The following is a 20,867-nucleotide window of genomic DNA, read 5'->3' as shown; positions in this document are numbered from 1 at the left end:
TAAATTAAATTAACGGCCATCAGTTCTTTCTTTCTTTTTTAGAAAACACAGTAGGATAAAGTGCGCCCTACACTGCCTGACTTCAGTATTTTCCTAGCTGGCACTGGGAGTAAATACACATTTATAACAATGCCTTTCTTTTCTGTTAACAGCCGCTGCAAGCATTCCAGGTTTACAGAAAGACAAGGACAATACCAATGTCAATGCTGACGTGCAGAAACTCCAGCAGCAGCTGCAGGACATCAAGGAGCAGGTAAAAAAGGTTTGCTACCAATAGACACAATTTAATACTGTAAAAGATTTGCATGGCATGCATTGTTGTAATTATTTTTTTTTTTGTGGGAGGAGGGAGCTGTTGTAGCGGGGTCCCCAAGGATGTACCTATTGGGATGGATTTTGGTGACCTGATCGCAATCTGCTAGAGTGTATAAGTTGCAGGAACGAATCCACAGTGAGAGTGAGGGAGAGAACCTTCTCTCGGTATTAGTGGACCGGGTTCAACGACCATTGGGCTGAGAGGGCCTTGCCGTCAGCTGCCATTGGCTGTTCTGGGGCGGGACTCCTGGCGTTCAGCCTCTCTTTAAATATTCTGGGGACTCTCTGAAGGCCATTTACAGGTTGGTGAGGCTGCATTTAATATGTCATTGCTTTCGGTGCCACCTCAGCCCCGCGCTCTCGGCCTGATCGGTGCCTTTGCAACGTAACCATCAGTACAGGATAGGTCATCATAAATGAATGACAAAAGAGTAGCAGGGGTGCCCTGCACACACGGACGACCTCGAAGCCAGAGATACAAACTCGTCACAATGTAACTACCAGTGCAAGGCAATAAGACAATAATTCTGAGAGTGATTTTGCCTTTCAAAGTTAAAAAAATATATATAATATGTGAAAGTAGAACCAAAATGCTAGTAGTGCATTGCTTAACTTTCACAGTGCTTTGGGCTGTTCATAATGAGGCATGTAACACTGCATTCCGGCATTTAGTTCTGTCTGTCATTTTAATTCATGCAATCATATCTGTGGGGCAAATGTACTGTGCTCTCGGGCAACGCGTCGCCGCAACTAGAGAGAGAGTAGGGTAGCGATGTATCTGGTGCTCTCTTCCCCAGCCCTGGCGCACAATTTGGCTGCGTTGCACCACGCGCACACATTTGCGCCTTAGTGCAAAGAAACGTGTGTTGTGATCCAGTGCAAACCACTATACTTAGATTAACTTAAAACACAGATTTGGAGGAGACAAGCTGGCATTTACTCCCTCCTGCTGCATTTTAGAAGTTGGGCGCACCTGCGATGCAACTCGTTGCCTTCCAACCTTTAAGTTTATTATTATTATTTTTAACTGTTTTGCAAGTAGTAGATGTTGGGGAGCTGAGGTGTGGATAGCAGTTCAGTTTCAACGCTTTTTGTGTGTGAGACTGCACGTTCAAGAGTGTGCAGGGTCGGGTGTTAGCTTTCCTTTACTACTGACAAGAAAGCACATAGGATTTGCGCACCTGCTGTAGAGATCTGCTTTCAAATCGATCAAGAAAGGATCCCTTTTGTGTCTCACCCTCTCACTGTCAACTCCTTGTCCTAGCATTTCTATTCCTAAAGGACATTCTCCCTCCACATGCGTGCACTTCACTGTCTTAACACTGAACGCTGTTTAACATAAAAAATGTCTAGTTTTTTCAAAATACGAGAACCTTTACATACCGCTCTTCATTAAAACATACTGTAAAAATATTTATATAATACATTATTCTAAAACATTTTTTTCAAACAATATTCATACTATGTGCACAGTATCTTTTTTTTTTGTTACAGCATTTTTTTGGTAAACGTTTTTTTTTATTTGATATGTATAAACCAATCAGTACAGATGTTACCATTACACAAATGCTAGCAATCAATGTATCAACCTCAGACGGATGAAAGGCTGAATTTTCTGTTGTTTCACATCCATAGGACTACGAATGGAGGTGTTCTGCCTGTTCTCTATTAACTCAACATCCTCGTGATGTAGGCCCCCAGTCCAAGGGCCGCAGGTGTGGATGTAAGACATGAAGGCTGCTCAGTACCAGTGTCCGGTTAGGCAGAAAAGGGCGCTGGCAGACTGCTAGTTTAGCTGATGTGGCTGAAGACGACATGAAAATGCTGACATTGTTAAATGCCTGCCTCGCGGCCACGCCCCAAAGACACGCCTATGCCGGACCCCCAAGGCCCACCCCAATCATTTTACTGAGGACTGTGTTGAAGGCTTGCCAATTTGTCCTTGAAACTGGAGCACGCCATTGCACACCATTTCAGGCATATCCGCCCCATGAGTGATAAAATGCAGCTTTTAACTCAGTAGGCACTAGAAATAGTAATCTGGTTTCGATGATGGCTGCGCCCTCAACATTCAGGCTCTCAGTCGCACCCCCATGTTTAGATCTACATGCGCCCCTGTTAGTGGCACAGATTTTATAGGTTACAAACTAAATTTGGGTGGACTTCGTTGCTGTCAACAGCTGACTACGTCATAGCTGTGAGGTGGGACTGAATTCGCGTCTTCCACCCAGTATCTCACCCCAGGGGGTATTTGTGTACCGAGTGCCTGTCCAAGGTACGCCAGTTATTGGCCATGTTGATGGCAGGGCAGGGACGGGCATAGATTTGTTTGAGCTTGACTGCTTTGATCCAACCCACAAGTTCGGAGAGTGATTTAGGAGTAGGAGGTCGGAGCGTCTGCCATTGCCAGCCGGTGACCTACGGTGGTCATCTTATTGGAATTATCACCCCCACCTCCCCTATTGGGCTATCATCCAACCTGTTTGTCCAGTAGATTTTGAGCGGTCCCCCCTCACCCGCAGGTGACTGGAAAGCGCTTATACGACTCAGTCGGCCGTAAAGGGTTTTCTGCTGCTTTAGAAACGGTCTGTAGCACTTGGCTGCCATCTAGTGGCCTTGTTTAGAGTCGCACCCGAGTACTTGAATACGAGCCTGTAGCCAGTCCCGTCTAAACAGTTATGAAATTTGTTCAAATAACTAAGATGCATATTTGAACTCACTTAAACCATCTTTGAACTCACTTACACATTTTAAATACCTGGTTCGCAGTTTTTAATGGTACTTCATTACGGCCTACTCCAAGTGATTGATTGTTTATATCACTTCTTTAGACATTGCACAATTAAGTATTTCTATAGACTAAGTTACTATATCCCATGGGAGATGTTTATCAGAGTGCCGTTCCCCGTTGTAAGGCAGCACCTAATCAAAATACTGGCTGTTTGCCGTTCAGCAATGGCCACTCCGCAAGCAGAACACGCAATTACAGGTAAGCAGTTACACACACCTTTTCTGACAAGCAAAAATCTGTGAAACAAATATGGTGCCCGCTAGCATACGAGGGGCATTTTGTGCGAGAATGCGACAAAGTCTACATATATTAAAACTCTGTCCTGGCAGACTCTGCGTTACGGACGCAATGCATATAAATCATGCTAGTTCTGTTCAGGGCTACAAAACGGCACACAAATGCACTATATAAAATCAAATAAATCAAAAGATGGAGTTTGTTTAAAAAAGAAATAAAAAATAATAAAAAAAAGATGGGACTAAATCTTTTATTTTATTTTTTATTTTATTTAGAAAACCCATTTAGTCCTTTAAGAAACAGTTACAACTGCATCATTCATCACAATCAAGCTTGCAATTTTCATTCGACCTTCCATACCCCCAGAAGCACAATTCCAGATGCTTTGTCACGTTTTTGATTTTTTTAAAATCACTTTTGTGACTACTATTGATCAGGGTAAATAAGTGTATTTGCTCTGCATTTTAATTCCGGTGTCTTGTGGAAAAATTCATGAGGCAAATATATCGTTCAATACTGCTTCAGGCTCAAGTAAAGCCAAAGGTGCTAGGAAAATCAGCACCAATAATTCTGGTTTACCTCTGAGCCATATGGAGTCACCCTCAGAGGATCCAGGTTATTATCACAATCGTCACTACTGGCAGAGGCCCATGGGGGATTGACAGCCAAAGCTATAGTCCCAATCTGTATCTAGAAGTGAATTACTGAAGCCTCCAACAATGCATTTTATCCCAACTCTCATCTGGTTTCTAATGCAAGACCGGCTTTTCGGTGACATCCATTCTGCCATAGGGCATATTCGTCGACCACAAGAGGCATCTCTGTTGAGAGGTAAGATTCAAGGAGACAAAGCCCTCTATCTACTTCAAGCCCTGAGACTGCTCTTGAAGGTCTAAGCTGTACCCATGGGGCAGTCAGTAGTCGGTAACTTTACCTTCCTGTGGTTGCTATGATGGTGCTTTGCCTCAGAGGTGCTTTATCTTTTCTTTGCAATTCATTCCAACAAGTAGCAGCTGCCTTAATACACTAAGTTGTCACTTTCATTTTCTAAAAATGCCAGCATCCACTATAACTGCTGATAGATGTTCTCATTATTCTTAGTTTCAGCCGTCACCGCTTTAAGGCACGCGAACACCAACTGCCTCCTGTGTGGACCTGCTTGACTAGGAATATCAGAATTCGCCCTGAGTTTCAGCAACATGTCTTTTGACTGCCATTTGATGGGCAGGATCTCTTTGGCCCTAAGTAGATGAAATGTTAGAAGAAAAAAAAAAGGATAACATTGTGCACGGCGGAAGTTGCTCTCCAATACCACGAGCAAAGGTGAGGTTTCTTGAAATTTCATAATTGTCCCACAGCAAACTGGAAGGAGACTAACATACCACCTGCAGCAGTTCCTTTTGGAAACAGAGCAACAAACTAGACAAGGACAATAAGCCAGGGGGGCTTTGAGAGGCAAGAAAGAAACCCAAACCTCAAGGTGCACAAAGAGGCACCTCTGTCACTGAGTAATGACTTTCTCAATAATCCCCCTGATCATCAACACCTTTCAGGGGAGATTGCTGCTATACCTGTGACTGGGTGGACATATCCACAGATCAGTGGGTCTGATCCACTATTGCCCACTGTTACTTCTTGGAGTTCCATACATTCCTCCAAATTTGTCACCAAGCCCCAAGAAAATCAACAAGGATCACCTCAAACTATTGTTATAGGAGGTAAAGATACTTCTACAGAAAGGAGGCATTGAATTAGTGTCATGTCATCAACAGAGTCAAGAAGTGTGCCCAGTGCTTACTAATCCCCATAAAGGACAAACCATTGCAACCAGTCATAGAAATGTCAGCGTTAAACAGATTCATAAACTCACAAACTCGTCAAGCTGGTCACCTTACACAACGTTACACTTCTAATTATGGGAGAATACGTGACAGCGCTAGATTTAAAAGAAGCGCACTTTCACATCCGCATCCATCAGTTGCACAGCCAGTACCTAAGGTTTGTGGTTGGTGAAATACATTACCAATTCAATGTGCTTCTGCTCGGAGTTACCGCATCAAGAGTATTAAAGAAAATCCTTAGTTGTGGTTGCTGTTTATTCAAGACCAACACTCAGTTCAGTCACAACAAAACCTTACCCTTCAGCGACAGGGAAGGCATTTCAGAAGCTGCTTTCTCTTTATTAGATGCTGTTAGAGTGATGATAAAACTGTTAGAAATTATTGTATCATGCATTGCGTTAGTACGCCATGCAAGGCTAAACATGCAGTATCCACAAGAAAGTCTGTCCGTTCAGTGGTCACAAGTGACAGAGAATTGGGAAGATCTAGTGATGGTAGATGTCAGAGGGGGAGCAAGAATTGGATGGAACCCTCCTAGGTTGGGGGAGCACGCTTGAAGAGACTGATGATTCAGGGACAGTGGTTGACTCACATTACTGTGTTTGATCTTGTGGCATGTTTGATCTTATGGCAGTTAAACAAGCCCTTGAAGGTTTTCTAAATCAATCTTCACAGACACCATGACTACAATGTATTACTAAAAGAAACTGAGAAGGGGGGGATGGGACACTCTCCACAACTGTCAAAGTTGGTCAGAATTATTGGCATTGGGCAATACACCACAGAATACACTTACTGGCAGAGCACCAAGCCGGTGTTTCAAACAGAACACGCCCAGAAACTCATGCATGGAAGATCAATTCTCACATCCGCAACATGTTCTTCCTACAGTAGACTTGTTTGTCACATTCCAGATCGCAAAATACTAAAACTTTCTCCCAGTTATCCACACACGCAGTCCCTCAGAGCGCACTGTAAACCTGTTGGTCTGAGATGTTCTCCTGCTCCTTTTCCTCACTCCCACTTATTCCTTATGCTGTTAAGAAAATGTCACATGCTAGCGTCTGCCTCTTAAGATGTCTATTCACCTGCACAACAAGCTCCCACTGCGCCTGCACCTTTTCTTGCTGCTCCAAGGCAGATTACTACAACCAAATCTCAAATTTCTCAGTATTGCGATTTAGAATTTGGGCACTTGAAGTTACGACTTGAATGCATGCAAATTCTCAAAGAGACTAGAGCACCTAAAACTCGTGCATGTTATGTGGCTAAATGGAAACGTTTTGTGGCTTACCGAACTAGTCGCCAAATTCAGGCTTTACAAGCCATCATTCAACATACTGGTTAACTGTTACATAGTCAGAAGTCCATGTTGGCTTATACCTCTCTGAGTACATTTGTCCGTCATCTCTGCACACCTACAAAATAGAGAACTTCAATCAGTAAGTTCTTAATAGTGATTCTTCCAAAACTGCCCATGTGCCTTTTTGGGACCTTAATATTGTCTTTTCCAGACTCTAGGGAGGGCACCTTTTGAGCCACTGCACTTGTGTGCTCTACAATTTCCCACATAGTAGTCCTACTAGTTACCTAACCTCCATCAGAAGAGTGAGCAAATTTCAGGATTTATCAGTTCATGAACGATTTATGCAGGTACATAAAGACAGTGTGATGCTGCACACACACACACACACACACACACACACCCATCCATGTTTCTTGCCAAATGTCATCATGTCGACCGCATTATATAGTTACCTTTGTTTTTCGTGCAGCCACATTTACTAGCTGAAAGAGAACTGCACACAATAGGAGCTTGAAGAGCCATCATGCGCTATATGGACTGAACACGATCTATTAAGGAAACACTCAACTTTTTGTGTATCTTGTACAACCCCTTCTTAGCAGTCCAGAATTTAAAGCTTGATTGTCAGAGGTTTTCAAATAGTTATGGCAAAGCCAAGCGTACTCTTTGTGTCACACCTCTGACTTGCTCAGCTCACAAACAAGGAGCCACCTGGCTTTCCTAGGAAACATTCCATGGCAGCAGATATTTGTAAAGCTGCCACATGGTCTTCCATCCGCACTTTCACTGAACACTACTGTGTTGACATTCATGCTAGATAAAAGGCGTTAGTTGAGAAACTGTACTTAGAACCCTGTTCAAAACATCTTCGCTTGCAAGCCGCCGCATTAAGGGTTTGGGTGCTACTTTTCAGTGTGCACAACATGTGATCTGCCTGTGACATGCTGCAAACGGAGAAATATACTAAACTGTAACACTCTGGTTTGCAACTTGTTGTGCTGTAGATTCACAAGTGCTTTGCCCACCTCCCCCGATGCGAGCATATTGGAAAACATTTTAACATATTCAAAGCACTTTCCGTGTAGAATTTCATTTTCTCTTTGCAGTACACAAACAACAGTTTCACTTTGTTTTATCATCCACACATCTAACCTTTGGGAGGGAAAAAAACACAGTCGAAGTGGAGTGTGTCCTGGTGAACCGTAGTTTTCAGGGCAATACTACAAGTCATCTTAAAATCAAAACACCTGTTTTCCCAGGGGTTGCAGTTACCTAATGTGCAAAGTTTACAGCACTCCGTAATTACCAGGTGTAATAAAGCTCGTGCCCCCAATATTTTCGGCATGTATATATCAGCAGATCAAATCTGCTGCTATTTACCTCCAGGAAATGCTTGGAAAATACTGGAATAAGCATGTTAAGCCACATATTTAAAAGTTTAATTTGACATGGGTGATATTTAGAAAATTCTGCTCTGGCTTCCACCGTGTCAATTTTTCAAGCCCAGAATGAGGGAAGAGTACGTAGTTGTCAGTTTTTGACGACTAACATGATATTTGCTCTATGCGGACAGGGTGTGCGAGCCTCCATGCTGCACCTACCGCTCCCTCCCGGTGCCTTCATCTTCGCGCCAGCACTCCCACGGCGTGGGACTGCGGACCGGGTGCGTGAGCCTCCAAGCTGGACCTACCGCTCTGGGGACATCCTTGGGTAGCCACCAGCACCGAAACCGGCACTCCAGGGAGGCACGCAGGATCGCTGGGGTGGGACTCAGTCCCCCAGCAGCCTCCACACTCGGCACAGCGCAGGAGGTGACGTCACCCTCCCGGTGTCTTCATCTCCGCGCCAGCACTCCCGCGGCGCAGGACGCGCCCGGGCGGGCCCGTCTGCCCCCGTCAGAGCATGGAAGAGGCTGGGCTGGGCCACCCCCCTTAGTCGCCCATGGAAAATCATCTCTAGCCAACGTAGCCACATCGGAACCCTGAATGCAAGCGGGTGCTTCCACACCAGTAATATTCTATTGAGTGTTTTAAAGCCTGCCCCAAGCTTGGTCTGCGGCCTTTGCAATTGCCCCCCCTTTCATCCTTCGTGGAAATCCTGTGCTTTATGTAGCATCCTAGCCGCCCCAGACTTGTCATTACAACTTAAGACCATTGACTAAGTAGAACGCGTTGTTACTAACCAGCAAAAATGGGGAGTCTCACCTGCGCAGGGAAAAAACAAACACTAACTATTCAATCGCCAACAAGCCATCAGCCCACCTCTATTGATAAAATGCTCCAGAGGGCTATAGGGGCAGTTTCAACCAAAATCGAACTGACCGAAAGACGGCTATCGGTAACACCGGATTTACCCATTCTCCCATCTAGCCCTGATCTACAATCTGCCCGCTAACTGCAGACCCCGTCTTCTCTGGGTCCCAGTCCAAGACATGCGCCTTGGTACACAATACACCTACCTCGGATTTGTTTATTGAGAATTCCCCCTCTGGTCCAGGGAAGAGAGGGAGTGTAAAAACTGTTGCGAAGTCTGGTAGGAACCGGAAGAAGGGAACCACGGACCTTGTAGTGAATGGTGATTTGGGGATGGGAGGGTTGGGTGGTCATGTGAATGAAGGCATGGAAAAACCATCTTGGGTGTCAAATTTAGTAATGGATCTACAGTTGCAAATAAGAAATATCATTAAGGAGGAGCTAAACATCTTAACTTCCCGGGTAGATAAACTTGCATCTCTGGTAGGAACTTATGTTGACAAGGTAGATGCCAATCTTAGTGAGGAAGACCACCTCCAGCAGCGTGTGACCCAAACCCGCCCCGCCCACCAGAGAGTAGATTATGCACTGGTAATGAACCCGTGCCTGCCACCTCAAATTCGGAGCATTAAGGAGGGTACAACTAAGCATGTGAATATTCCCAGCAAGCCTAGAGACAAAATTAGCCTACAAAGCCAGGAGTGCAGTCGGGGCGGGGAGAGTGGCAAGAAGCAAGATCACTGCCCAGAAATGCCTCTGATTGAAGCCAATGCGCAGCATTTGGGGGCAAAGTGTAGAGCCAAAGAGGGGCAAGACACACGAACAGAAGTAGTAGAGGGAAGACCAACCCTACCGTGTATTAATCTCGCCCCAGACTCAACACCGTATGTTATGATCCTAACTGGAGTACCATAACTTAATAGGGGCCAAAGGGAATCATATTATGATCTAAAAAATAAATGCATCTTTTGCCTGACAAAACAACTCCACTTCTTGTATAAGGATGCTGGCAAAATTTTATTCGCACGCGGGTGGGATGGATGGGCCAGAGGCCAAAAGATATCCCTGGTGATATCGTTGTGATCAACTTTAGAAACCCACAGGTTGTAAGGTCCCTTCTAATACAAAACCAGCAAAGGCAGGAAGGGGGCATTTGGCTGCTCCCTTTGGGGTATTTTTACCCCCTGAGACCAGCCTCAAATATTAAACTGTGGCAAATCTGTGGGGCAGGGTCCAGGCACCAGTACCAGCAAAATACCATTCTGGGGCAGGAGCAACCAAGCCCACTGTTTTTCAATCTCCCACTCACAAATAGATTTGCATCCCTAGAAGCAGTGGACTGACTAAAATTAACACAACCACTGATTGTAGAATCAAATCCACAGTGGGATTATTGGTGGGACCCCTGTGAGTGGAGGAAGTTGTGCAAGAGTCCGGTTACTTTTAGACAGGATGTATACCGGTCCACTAAGAGGGTTGTTGGAGTGGGTGGTACCCAAAGAGAGGGAGTGGAAGGGTCCTTTACCAATTCTAGTGAAATAGGTACACTTCTGAGGTCCCCACAGGTACCCATAGGCCAGCAGCATGTAGCTACAGATAGTATATCCCCCAGAGCCGAGTGTTTCATTATAGAGGAACCCAGTAATTTAAACCAGCTATCAAAAGACACACCTAAGCTTTGTGTGTTATCCTGGAACATTGCAGGACTCACCTCAAAACTATACAACCCGGAGTGGGGAGCATTTATCCAAGATAATGACATTTGCATTTTCCAGGAAACTTGGGAGGATACCCACAGACTAGGCTATGCGACCTTCTGTCTAACAGCCACAAGTGGAGGAAGGGGAAGACCTGCAGGGGGACTTTGTACTTGGATTGCTGTGCACCTGGGTTGCACTGCTAGGTAGGTCGAGACCTCCTCTCGAGACATCCTCTGTGTTATTCGGAGTTTTCCCGTCAAGATTAGAATAGCTGTAAATAATGTCTATTCCCGCCCGGTCAGCCATGGTACGAGTCGACATCCCTGGAGAATTTGACTACTTTTTTATACACTATTCCCAATAACATTCTGGTGATTCTGGCTGGCGCCTTCAACTGCCAGTTTGAACCCCTGAAAGACCTAATTGAGGGTGATGTCAGTGAGGAGGACCGGTATGGGACCATACCAGAACCAAACATCCCGGTAACCCGGGCCTGGACTGCACTGGTACTCGAAATGAATACCCTTACATTGAATCACTCCCTCAGAGCCTGTAATGGGCGTACAAAATCCGACTCCCCGGCGAACCAAACCTATAACAGACCAGGAAGCTCTTCTATTTTAGATTATATTCTGGTAGACACTAAATCCTGGCAGCGGGTGATTGATTTCAAGGTCGTCCCTCGATATGACAGCGACCACAACGCCCTGATTCTTGAGATGGTACTGCCTTGCACCAGGCTTGCTAATATAGGCCAACCTTCACCTAGCCCCAGGTTAACCCTATCTAGTTGCAGGAGGAGAGTTAAATGGGGAGCATTTTGTAAATCCCAGGAAAAGCTTATCAAACTGTAATTCCATATCTTAAGGTTGCAAATCAATTTAGTGAAACTGTTGTTTTCACTACTGCTCTACATGAAATCACGGCCAATCACCAAGGTTTAGTATCTGATCTGGCAAATATTTTCTTCCCAATTTCAAAATCTAGGGAAAAGGAAACCCCGGGTCACCCTTGGTATAATGGCGATTGTCGCAAGGTCAAGCAAGCACTAGTCCTAGCTATCAAATCCAAAGAAAGATCTCTAATAAAAGACGAACGATCAGCCCACAAAAATATAATCAATGTGGCCAAGAAACAATGGGAGGAAGATAAATGGGACGGCTTCAAAAATGCCCTATGTTCCAGGGACATGAGGACTTTTTGGAATTTAGTAAACACAGGCGGCACAAATGACAAACTGGCAATAGAACCAAATTTGTGGGCAGAAGCTTGGAGGGCCCACTTTGAACCCCTATATGAAAGGGTAGAGGGTGTAGTTGGGCAGGACATACATGAGTGCCCCCACTTGCAGCCATCTATTTCTGCTGTTCAAACAATTTCTCTAAAAGAGATAGCGGATGCCCTTAGTAGGGTTACCCCCTCTAAGGCACCGGGACTAGACAAGATCCCAGGCGACCTCTTCCGAAATGAGCCTAAAATTTGGGCACCATACTTATGGAACCTGTTTAATGCAGATTCCCAAGACCTGGCTGGGGGCCGAAATTATTCCAATTCACAAGAAGGGTTCCCCACTGCTACCCGCCAATTATCGCTCAATAAGCCTCATAGATGTTACCCAGAAGATATACGCACAAGTGCTATTGGGTCGATTAGAGAGTTGGATGTAGGAGTACTCCGTACTCAGCCCCTTCCAGGCAGGTTTTAGAGCTAGAATGTCCACAATAGATCAAATTCTTAGGCTGCAACTCGTGTACTGGAAGACAGAACTTGTGGAGGGTGGCAGCCTTTATTTGATCTTTGTCAACCTTAAAATCTGCATTTGACCTGGTCCCCAGGGACAAACTGTGGTCCATTCTACTAGAAATGGGGGTCCCTCCCTACCTCTGCCACCAGATGAAACGGCTCCATCAATGTAATTTTGCCCAAATCAGGCACGGGAAGAATGGTGAGCTCACTGGCCCCATTTCCATAGAAAGAGGAGTACGACAAAGGTGCGTATTGGCCGCGACCCTTTTCTCCGTATTTATTAACGGTTTAGTGGAAACCCTGACCGCTGGGAGGGATATAGATTACCCTAGGCTGGCAAACCTCAAGGTTCATGCCTTGATATTCGCCGATGATACCCTCTTACTATCTAAGTCCCCTATGGGAATAGAGAGGGCTCTAGATATTTTCCATTCATTTTGTAAAAGCAGGGGTTTAGAGATAAACACGCAAAAAACTAAATACATGGCTTTTAATGTAAGAAATACCACACGACCAAACCCCCGCTAGATCCGAAACCACTAGAAAAAGTGACAATTTTTTAATATTTAGGGTTAACACTAACTGAGAAGATGGAGTGGAGCGCACAAATAAAGAAGGCCAGCCTTAAGCTGGCACAGACAACAGGGGGTTGGCCAAAAAGCTCAGGGAGTGTACCCATAAAATGGTTGGGCCAGTGATGGAAATCTACAAAGCTTAAATAAGGGGGGCGGCCCTGAATGGGGCAGAAATCTGGGGCCATTGGCCAACCGACCCCCTATCTAAGAATGAGTATTCCTTTGCCAGGCAACTCCTAGGCCTTCCGATAAGTACTCCACTTACGCTACTTCGAATGGATCTTGGGGTTGGTCCAATTGCAGAGGAAGCCGTCTTTAGACCCCTACTACATTGGCGACGCCTATGGAGCACCCCAGAATTAGAAGCTTTCAGAGCCGAGCTAAAGAAAGTGCTGAGCCTACAAGGAGCTAGCAAAATCCCATGGCTGGCATATATTAAAAACTCATTAGAAGCTATGGGGTTGGGCGACCTATGGGCCAAAGCTGAAGGAAGCACATGTTAATATCCAGGAAGATCCTGTCAAAGATCTTTAGGGAATATAAAATTAATCCCCTTAAGAGGAACCCCAGACTGGTACAATGACTGTATCCTTCCTAGAGATTAAAGAGCTATATAGAACCTGTTCTCGATGTCATCCAGCCTCCCCTTGTGAAAAAGCTGTATCTACAATTCAGGCACGGAGCACTGACGCTTCGCACCTTTACAAATAACTGGGGGGGGGGGGGGGGGGGCACTCTAACTCAAGGTTGTCTGGCCCGCAACCACATTTCGGAGACAGTTCAACGTGTACTGTTTTTTCTGTCCGGCATACAAGAAGGCTAGACGCCGATGGCTAGTACAGATCTGCAGAAACCTTGGAACAAGTGTCTGTGCGGAGGCCCATAGGATTTTTAAATATGACACTAGTATGCCCATTGTGTATTCTATTCTCCATGTGGTGTGCGCGCCGAGCTATTTTAATAATTAATCGGATCACTCCATCGCTTTTCTGTGATTTTATATTGGTATCAACCACCCCCTTTTTAAACCTTAAATGCCACTAATGTCTATTTTAATGTATTTATTACATTTTATAACGTTTAATTGGAATTCTTTGATATTATATTGCACATGCACTTTACCTTTGGAATTTATATGTATGAATTGTGACGTATTTTTACTTGTGCTTTTATGGTCATATCGGCCGAAATAAAGAATTCTTGACTTGACTTGATATGTATCACAGGTGTTACATTTTTTACTTGGTGTATCGTATTTCAGCATGTTTGATCATTGTCACATCTAGTACTCCTTTTTCTTAGCCCCTGGACTTCATGATCTTGGATTCGGGCTGTATATCAACATGCTTCATGGCTATCTTTCACCATCCTTGTCTCAAAGCCTCAGCCAAAGCAAATGTTTTTGTTTTGTTAGAATTATTCTTCTGTTTTATGTGAAATTCAGTGGTGTGGTAAGCTTGTATTGTGCTAATTTTAATAGGCCCTATAAACGTATTCACTTTTACATTTAATTCTTGATAATGTGTTTTTTGGAAGACCGTCACACCTAATAGGGCAGTGAGTTTCGTGCATTAGTGATTGACCGGCATTTTCAGATTTTTTCCCCAAAACATTTTTGTTCCTGGTAACTTTTAGGGCCTGATTTAAATGTTGGCCGGTAACCCGTTTCTCTACCAGGGCATTGGAGTAAATTACACCATCGCCCTGACGGAGTTGCCACCTGCTATATTTAGAAATGTCCGGCAGCCTAGAGGACATATCTAGCATTGTCAGAAACTGCATGCACTGTAAGTGGACAGCTCTGTCAACATAACTGAGCTATACAGCAAACTTACACTGTTTCTTTTATTGTTTTAGTAAATGCCCACCCATCTAAATTAGGTGGGCAGACACAGCCAAATCTTCGACTGCCGGGGGTGTGACCACGCAGAGATGGAGAAGTCCCTGCCATCGTCAAACCTATGGCCTTCACAATTCTAAATTGGGCAGGTGGTCCATGTTTGTGGGGCTGATCTCCATCGCTGTTGCAACAGAACTCCCTCTCCGCCAACATTTAAATCCGGCCCTTAATTTCTACCTAAAGTAATTCCAGCTTTTTACCTGAATTAGTTCATCGGCTTTACCTGAAAGAATGCACAGTATTCTATTACAAGGCTAGCCAACTCTGATTTATACTGTAGCCTGCAGTAGAGGCTATCATTACATAGACCATCAAAAGTTGAATGAACATGGGGATTTGTATTAGGTTACAATAAAATAGAGGTTCCTTAAAAGGCTTAGAAATATACCACATGTGGATGAAGTGCATCTAAGGGCCTACAGACTGTTATTTCTATGTAGCTTCGAACATACTTCACAATAGTTATGTTGATATAGGTTGTAACTTCTGATGACCCCACTGTGTGAGTTTGAGTACCAAAACGTTGACCAGGAATAATCCAAAAAGAAGCTTCTCCATTTGCAGGAGTGATCCCCCCTGAATCTGTGTTTAAAAGTAGGTAAACACCTTTTCTTAAGGTGAAAAATCTGTGACTCAATTTGCAATTAGGTGCTTCTTCTAGTAAGTACTTACACAAGCTCACGAACACACACACCTGCCAAATTAACGAGACACACTACATAGAGCAGTGGTACCAAACGTGTAGCTTGTGAGAAAGATGTTGCTCACTGGACCCTAAAATGTTCCTCAGCAGATGATCTAAACGTCTATCTGTTTTTTTGCTATTGGTGCACTAGAGGAGCATTTAATTTCTTTTGAAGAGAGAACGCGTTCCCTATTAGTTTACTTCAGTGCTCCTATTTCCCCAACACTTGTTCCTCAGGTCAGAGACATTATGGCTGGATCCTCTTTAATGGCAGTTTAAGACTCAGGACGGGAGCTTCTAATTTTCTTTTGAATTCCCCATTTGAGACAAGAGCAGGTGGCATAATGTGGCTTGTAATGTGTAGAAAGTCTTGGGTAGGGGAAAACAGATATAGAACACCTCCTCTCATGCCTTACCAACTCCTGCCATTGGACTAGATCCTGTACTGTCTGCCAGAGCTGCTGACTTTTCCTTCAGTCGCAGATCAAGTAGTTTTATCTGTGGTTCAAATGAGACACCATCAACACCACAAAGAGGCTGACTACAGCAAATTCCCTTAACCCAGGGCCCAACTATCCAGACTGAAGTAAACACTATACATTGTGAGAACTAGAGCATTTTGAAGTTCGTGTAGTATTCATTCTAGAAGTTGTCTTGGAAAATAGCAAAACAGTGTGCCAGGAATCACATTATGAAAATGTTAAGTGTGCTTGCTATATAATTGTTCAATGCTAAGATGATCTAACCTGGAATTATGGTATTAGAAGTCTGTGTATGCTGTTGGCATTGCAGGAGCTTGTAAAAGAAATTGGAAAATTAAGGAAAAATAAAAACGCAAAGTAAAATCTTTTTTTTAAAATTGTATTATTTAGTGGTGGTAGTACATTGTAAAACGGACATCAACTACTAATCAAGACACACAACTCTAGCATTTTCTCATATTTGAGCATATAGATGCAGTGGATTCAACAGTAAAATTTGTCCATTATATAACAATCCTAGGTCCTACTATCCTTATCTATTACAACTAGGGACAATTGAAGGTCATGCAGCTCTCAATTCTTCATACCCACGATAATTTTGTTGGGCCACAAACCTTTTCAAACTTGTGGGGACAGCCACGACCCTCGTGAAAGTGTGTGTGAGGCATGTGTGCTGAAGATACAAATGCTTTGCATACTCCTGCCATCTAGTGTTCGGTCTGGATATTTGCAAGTTGTTTTTCTTCGAGAAAGTCTTTTCCAGTCACAAGGTAAGGTGACTCCTCCCTTCGGTGATAGTGCGCATGGACAGAGACTCCAATGTTACATTGTTTTCTTTCCACCATTGGGTTCTGACATGGTTTGCTTTGCTCCAGTTCGAGACCTTTGTCGGGATCCCTTCAGTTCGCAACCCGCTGTACCCGCGTCGATATTGTTTCAAACGCGCTTCCCATCCTCCGTGTGTCGAAAATCAAAAACATTCCCTAGTTGGATCGTGAGAACTCCAACGCAGCCTTTGGGCCTAGCCTGTTTATTCACTTCTACTCGAACAAACATCATCGAGTAATCTGCTGATGAAACAGACTCTGTTTTAATTCTGTCTGCGTTGCCACTCCAAAAATCTGCGCACCGACCATCACAAAGTCTGTAACCTGTCTCTCTCCGGAGCACAACGAAGAAGACTGTGATGCCTGTCATTCATTTTGTTTGAAAAAGACCCTCCAAGGCCGTCTGGTTCGTAGAAAAGAAATGCAGCAACAAAGTATCAAAGACACCCCTGATATCTTCCTAGAAGATATTGAACAGGAAGAGATGGAAGTGTCCACAGAGGAAAAAGAAAAAGCCTTCTCCGTTCAAGACTCCACTCCGACTTCGAGCTGGGAATAAAACTGAAGTCCCATGATGTTCCAGCCGGTTAAGGTGCCGTGAGTACCAAAGCCCCTTTGCCCACAAAACCCACTACCGCTAAACATAAGGCTTCCTTCTGGGCCACCACTGCCATCCGGCCATGGTAGGCACAGAGATTCTGTTTCCAGTGCCCCGCCCTCCGGCTCGGCACCAAAAGCATACGTCAAGAACTTCCTGCTCGGGCTCGAGACAAGTTACCACACCTTTGGCACCTAAAACATCGGTTCCGAAAGACAAAATTGACAAATCCAGCTTGGCAGTGAAAATGTCAGTGCCGAAACAGAAAGATGCTTCTCAAAAACACTGGAGCCAATTCTGTAAACCTTGCAACAAAAGCTGGATTCAAAACAAAGAAAATCTATATAAATCCAGACACTGGACATATTACAGCAAAGCCAGTGATACCATCCTCCAAAAGCAAAATGGACACGGTATAAAATCCCTCTCAAAGAGAAGGTCATGGCTACTAGCCCTCTTCATCCCATACCCCCTTCAGACCCTCTAAACATCACACCACAGGGCTCTCCATCTGCAGGTCCTAATGTAGGGGCTGGGGATGACACCACCAGATCCATGGGATGATTATAATCTAGATCCTCCTACAAACACAGATCTATACCCTGCTAAACCTTCCTTTCCTGATCACAACACTTCATATCATGAGTTACATACAATGGAGTCACTTTACACAAGAAATCTTTGGAAGAAGATCTTATTTGAAACACTAGGGACTACACATACAACAACATAGTTGTTACCTATGTTAAAGGGTATGATGAGGCATGCTGAAGACAGTTTTAAAGATCCGGTGAGGGCACGTATTATAACACCCAGGTTTGATAAAAAAAATATAAATCTCCACCACCTGACCAAATTTTTATAAAGGGCCAGCTTCCTTTCGATTACTTAGTTCTGTCCAATGCTCGTATAAGAGCAAATTCACAAACTTCAGGTGATGCACCTCTTCCAGACAAGGAGTCCAAGTAGATAGATTCCTCAGGCAAGAGTGGCTGCACAATCAGCCAACCATTGGTGCATAGCCAATACACAAGGTATTTTGGCTAGGTACGACGTGGTCCACTGGGAGGACATGGAAGACTTACTCCAATATCTCCCAGAGTAGCATAGAACAAGAGGACAGGAACGAGTGCAGGAGGGGAAACTACATTTCTGTTCCTCTATTAGGTGTGGGTTAGATGCTGCTGATACTGCAGCCAGAGAAGTTAACACCAGTATTCTCCTCAGAAGACATGCATGATTACGAATTTCTGGGTTTAACCCAGGGGTACAACAAACAATATTTCTCCAGTATTGGAATATATTTCATAGATTAACATGCTTGAATCATTCCCCGTCATCGGAGTGGGAGTCCCACGGTACATAAAAATAGCAATAAATATGTATAACATAGCCATATCATAGGTAAATTAGAACCAGGAAGGAAAATAGCTAGAAGTTTAATAGGAAAAAATCTTCCACTTTCATGACTCGTCCAAGTCATTATATATAGTCCAAACTACAGCCAATCAGGCGACAGCACCCTCCAGAATGTTCTCCCCAGAGGCTCAGGCTCTCAGATCTTCTACCGCACGTCGTGTGAAGGGAGTCTCCCTGAGCTCTGCTCAGTACTTCTCAGGTTTTCTTCAGAATTTCTTTGTTCATGATGTCTTCTTTTAAGAAATCTCTCTTTAGACCTTGTGAGTCTTGTGGGAAGCCCCGGTTGTTTTCTGAAGACCCCCACAAGAAGTGCATTTACTGCTTATATCCGGATCACCAGGTGAGAGACTGCAAAATCTGCAGAACTTTCCCTCAAAAAACTCTGAGGGACAGAGAGGGACGTCTACTTCTGTGGCTACAGAAGATTAAGGATCAAGACAACCCTTTATCTGAAGTTGGAAGTGTTTCATCTGTCAGGTCTGCTTCCTCTAGGAAGAGGGCTAGCAACATGGATTTGACCTCTCCTGGGGCTAAGGTGTTGAAAAAATAGCACACCTCTAAGAGTGCTGAGTTGCCTTCCACTTCCAAAAAGGCTCCTCCACCTTCTAAGGGAAAAACTTTGCCCTCTACGCTCCCGAGAAAGACTGTGAAGTCTCGGGCTTCTAAACCTATTTCTGACAGAGATTTACCTCAGAAATGGGTTCCGTCGTCGACGACGTCTTTGTCGACGAAGCCTGCCGTTGCCGCGACGATGACGTCTACTGCAACCTTCTCGTCTCCAAAGCCTCAGATGATACTGTCGTCTGCTTCCTCGCCGTCGACGCTGGTTTCCGTCTCTGTGAGGCCAACCACGTCAGTCACTGCCCTCTCGTCGACGAAGAAATTGCAGTCTTATCGTCGACGCCCCTCCGTCGACAAAGAATAAGAGAAGCTCGTTGACGATTGCCTCGTCGAAGGCGATGGTCTCGTCGATGACTGATGCCTCGTCGACGGGTTGCTTCGTCGACGGTTGCTTCATCTATGCCCACCTCGCGCTATCTTTCTGCACTGATCTTCAAGTTTAGTCGTCGTCTACAGCCATGGCATCCTCAAGGACATCTGCGGTGCCGCCTACACTATTGCCACCGCCGATGACTGCGCCTTCCTTGCTTCAAAGGCGTGGATCTTCCTTAGAGGTCCTCTCTCCAGTTCATTCATCACCCAGTAGAATGATTGTTGCGTTGCCCGAGCAGTTACTGGATTATGGGGCAGATGAGGATGAATCTGAGGAAGATGACAGATTTCGGACTGCCAGGAGCCCTTCAGAACTCTTTATTAAATACCAAGACGTAGATCAAGAAGAGGAGTACTATCCGGACACTACTCCTCCAGCTCCAGAGTCCAACCCTACGGCACAATTGCCTCTATCTCTTCTAAACAATCTACAGTACATGCTCGATGACTTTTACCGCCGATTTACCTCCATCTGAATCGGCTTCTTCTGTACCACCTACACCTATTGCTCTATCTTCAACAGTGTTGAGATCGCCCAGACCAGTTTCTCCGGTACCTTTGATGTCTCATCATCAGGAAGCCCACACCACAGATGATGACAGAGAAGAAGGAGAATTGGATGACAGATCACTCCTTACAGAATGGGATGACTATCAAATACAAACGCAGTCTCCTTCGACACCTGCTCCTGTTGACTCGCCTCCAGTTGACATCGGAGGTTTTCATGTTCTAATGGAAAGAGCAGCACAACGGTTCCTTCTTCCCATGGAAACAAAGAAGGATGATTGTTTCCTTTACGATTTTAAAGACCAGCCGAGGAAACAAGTGCGAAGTATTCCTATTATTGACTTTATTTGGCAGGAAGGACTGAAAGTCATGCAAACTCCTGCCTCCATTCCGGCGGTCCAGATTCGCCTTAAGAAGAAATATAAGGCACCGGATAACTCACCAGCATGCCTGATAGGCCAGCCTAAGGCAGATTCCGTTATTGCCCAAGCAGCGCAACGCCGAGCACGGAATCCCTTCTCTCCATTGTGTGCTCCCCCGGATCAGGATGGGAGACGTCTGGACGCAATTGGAAAAAAGGTTTCGACCATGGCGGCCACTACTGTCCGTGAAGTTAACTCGCTGGCCATCTAGGGCCGCGATGATAGATGTGGTCCGACATCTCTCCTTACATTGAGATGTTACCTGAGCCCT

General features: G+C 44.7%; 1 protein-coding gene across 2 annotated transcripts in view; it reads left to right on the top strand.

The window, feature by feature from the left end:
• Nucleotides 1-20,867, top strand: part of MIB1 (MIB E3 ubiquitin protein ligase 1) — a 376,461-nt gene that overhangs the window by 337,119 nt on the left and 18,475 nt on the right. Inside the window, exon 20 of one of the 2 annotated variants that reach the window (XM_085605778.1) lies at nt 153-253. In XM_085605778.1, coding sequence (XP_085461904.1) covers nt 153-253 — 101 coding nt within the window. Of the gene's footprint in view, nt 1-152; nt 263-20,867 lie in introns of both variants that reach the window. The other variant, XM_085605777.1, reaches the window with a different exon arrangement.

Source organism: Triturus cristatus, chromosome 5_1, assembly GCF_964204655.1.
Source record: "Triturus cristatus chromosome 5_1, aTriCri1.1, whole genome shotgun sequence".
Classification (NCBI taxonomy): domain Eukaryota; kingdom Metazoa; phylum Chordata; class Amphibia; order Caudata; family Salamandridae; genus Triturus; species Triturus cristatus.
This window is presented reverse-complemented; position numbering and strand designations above follow the sequence as displayed.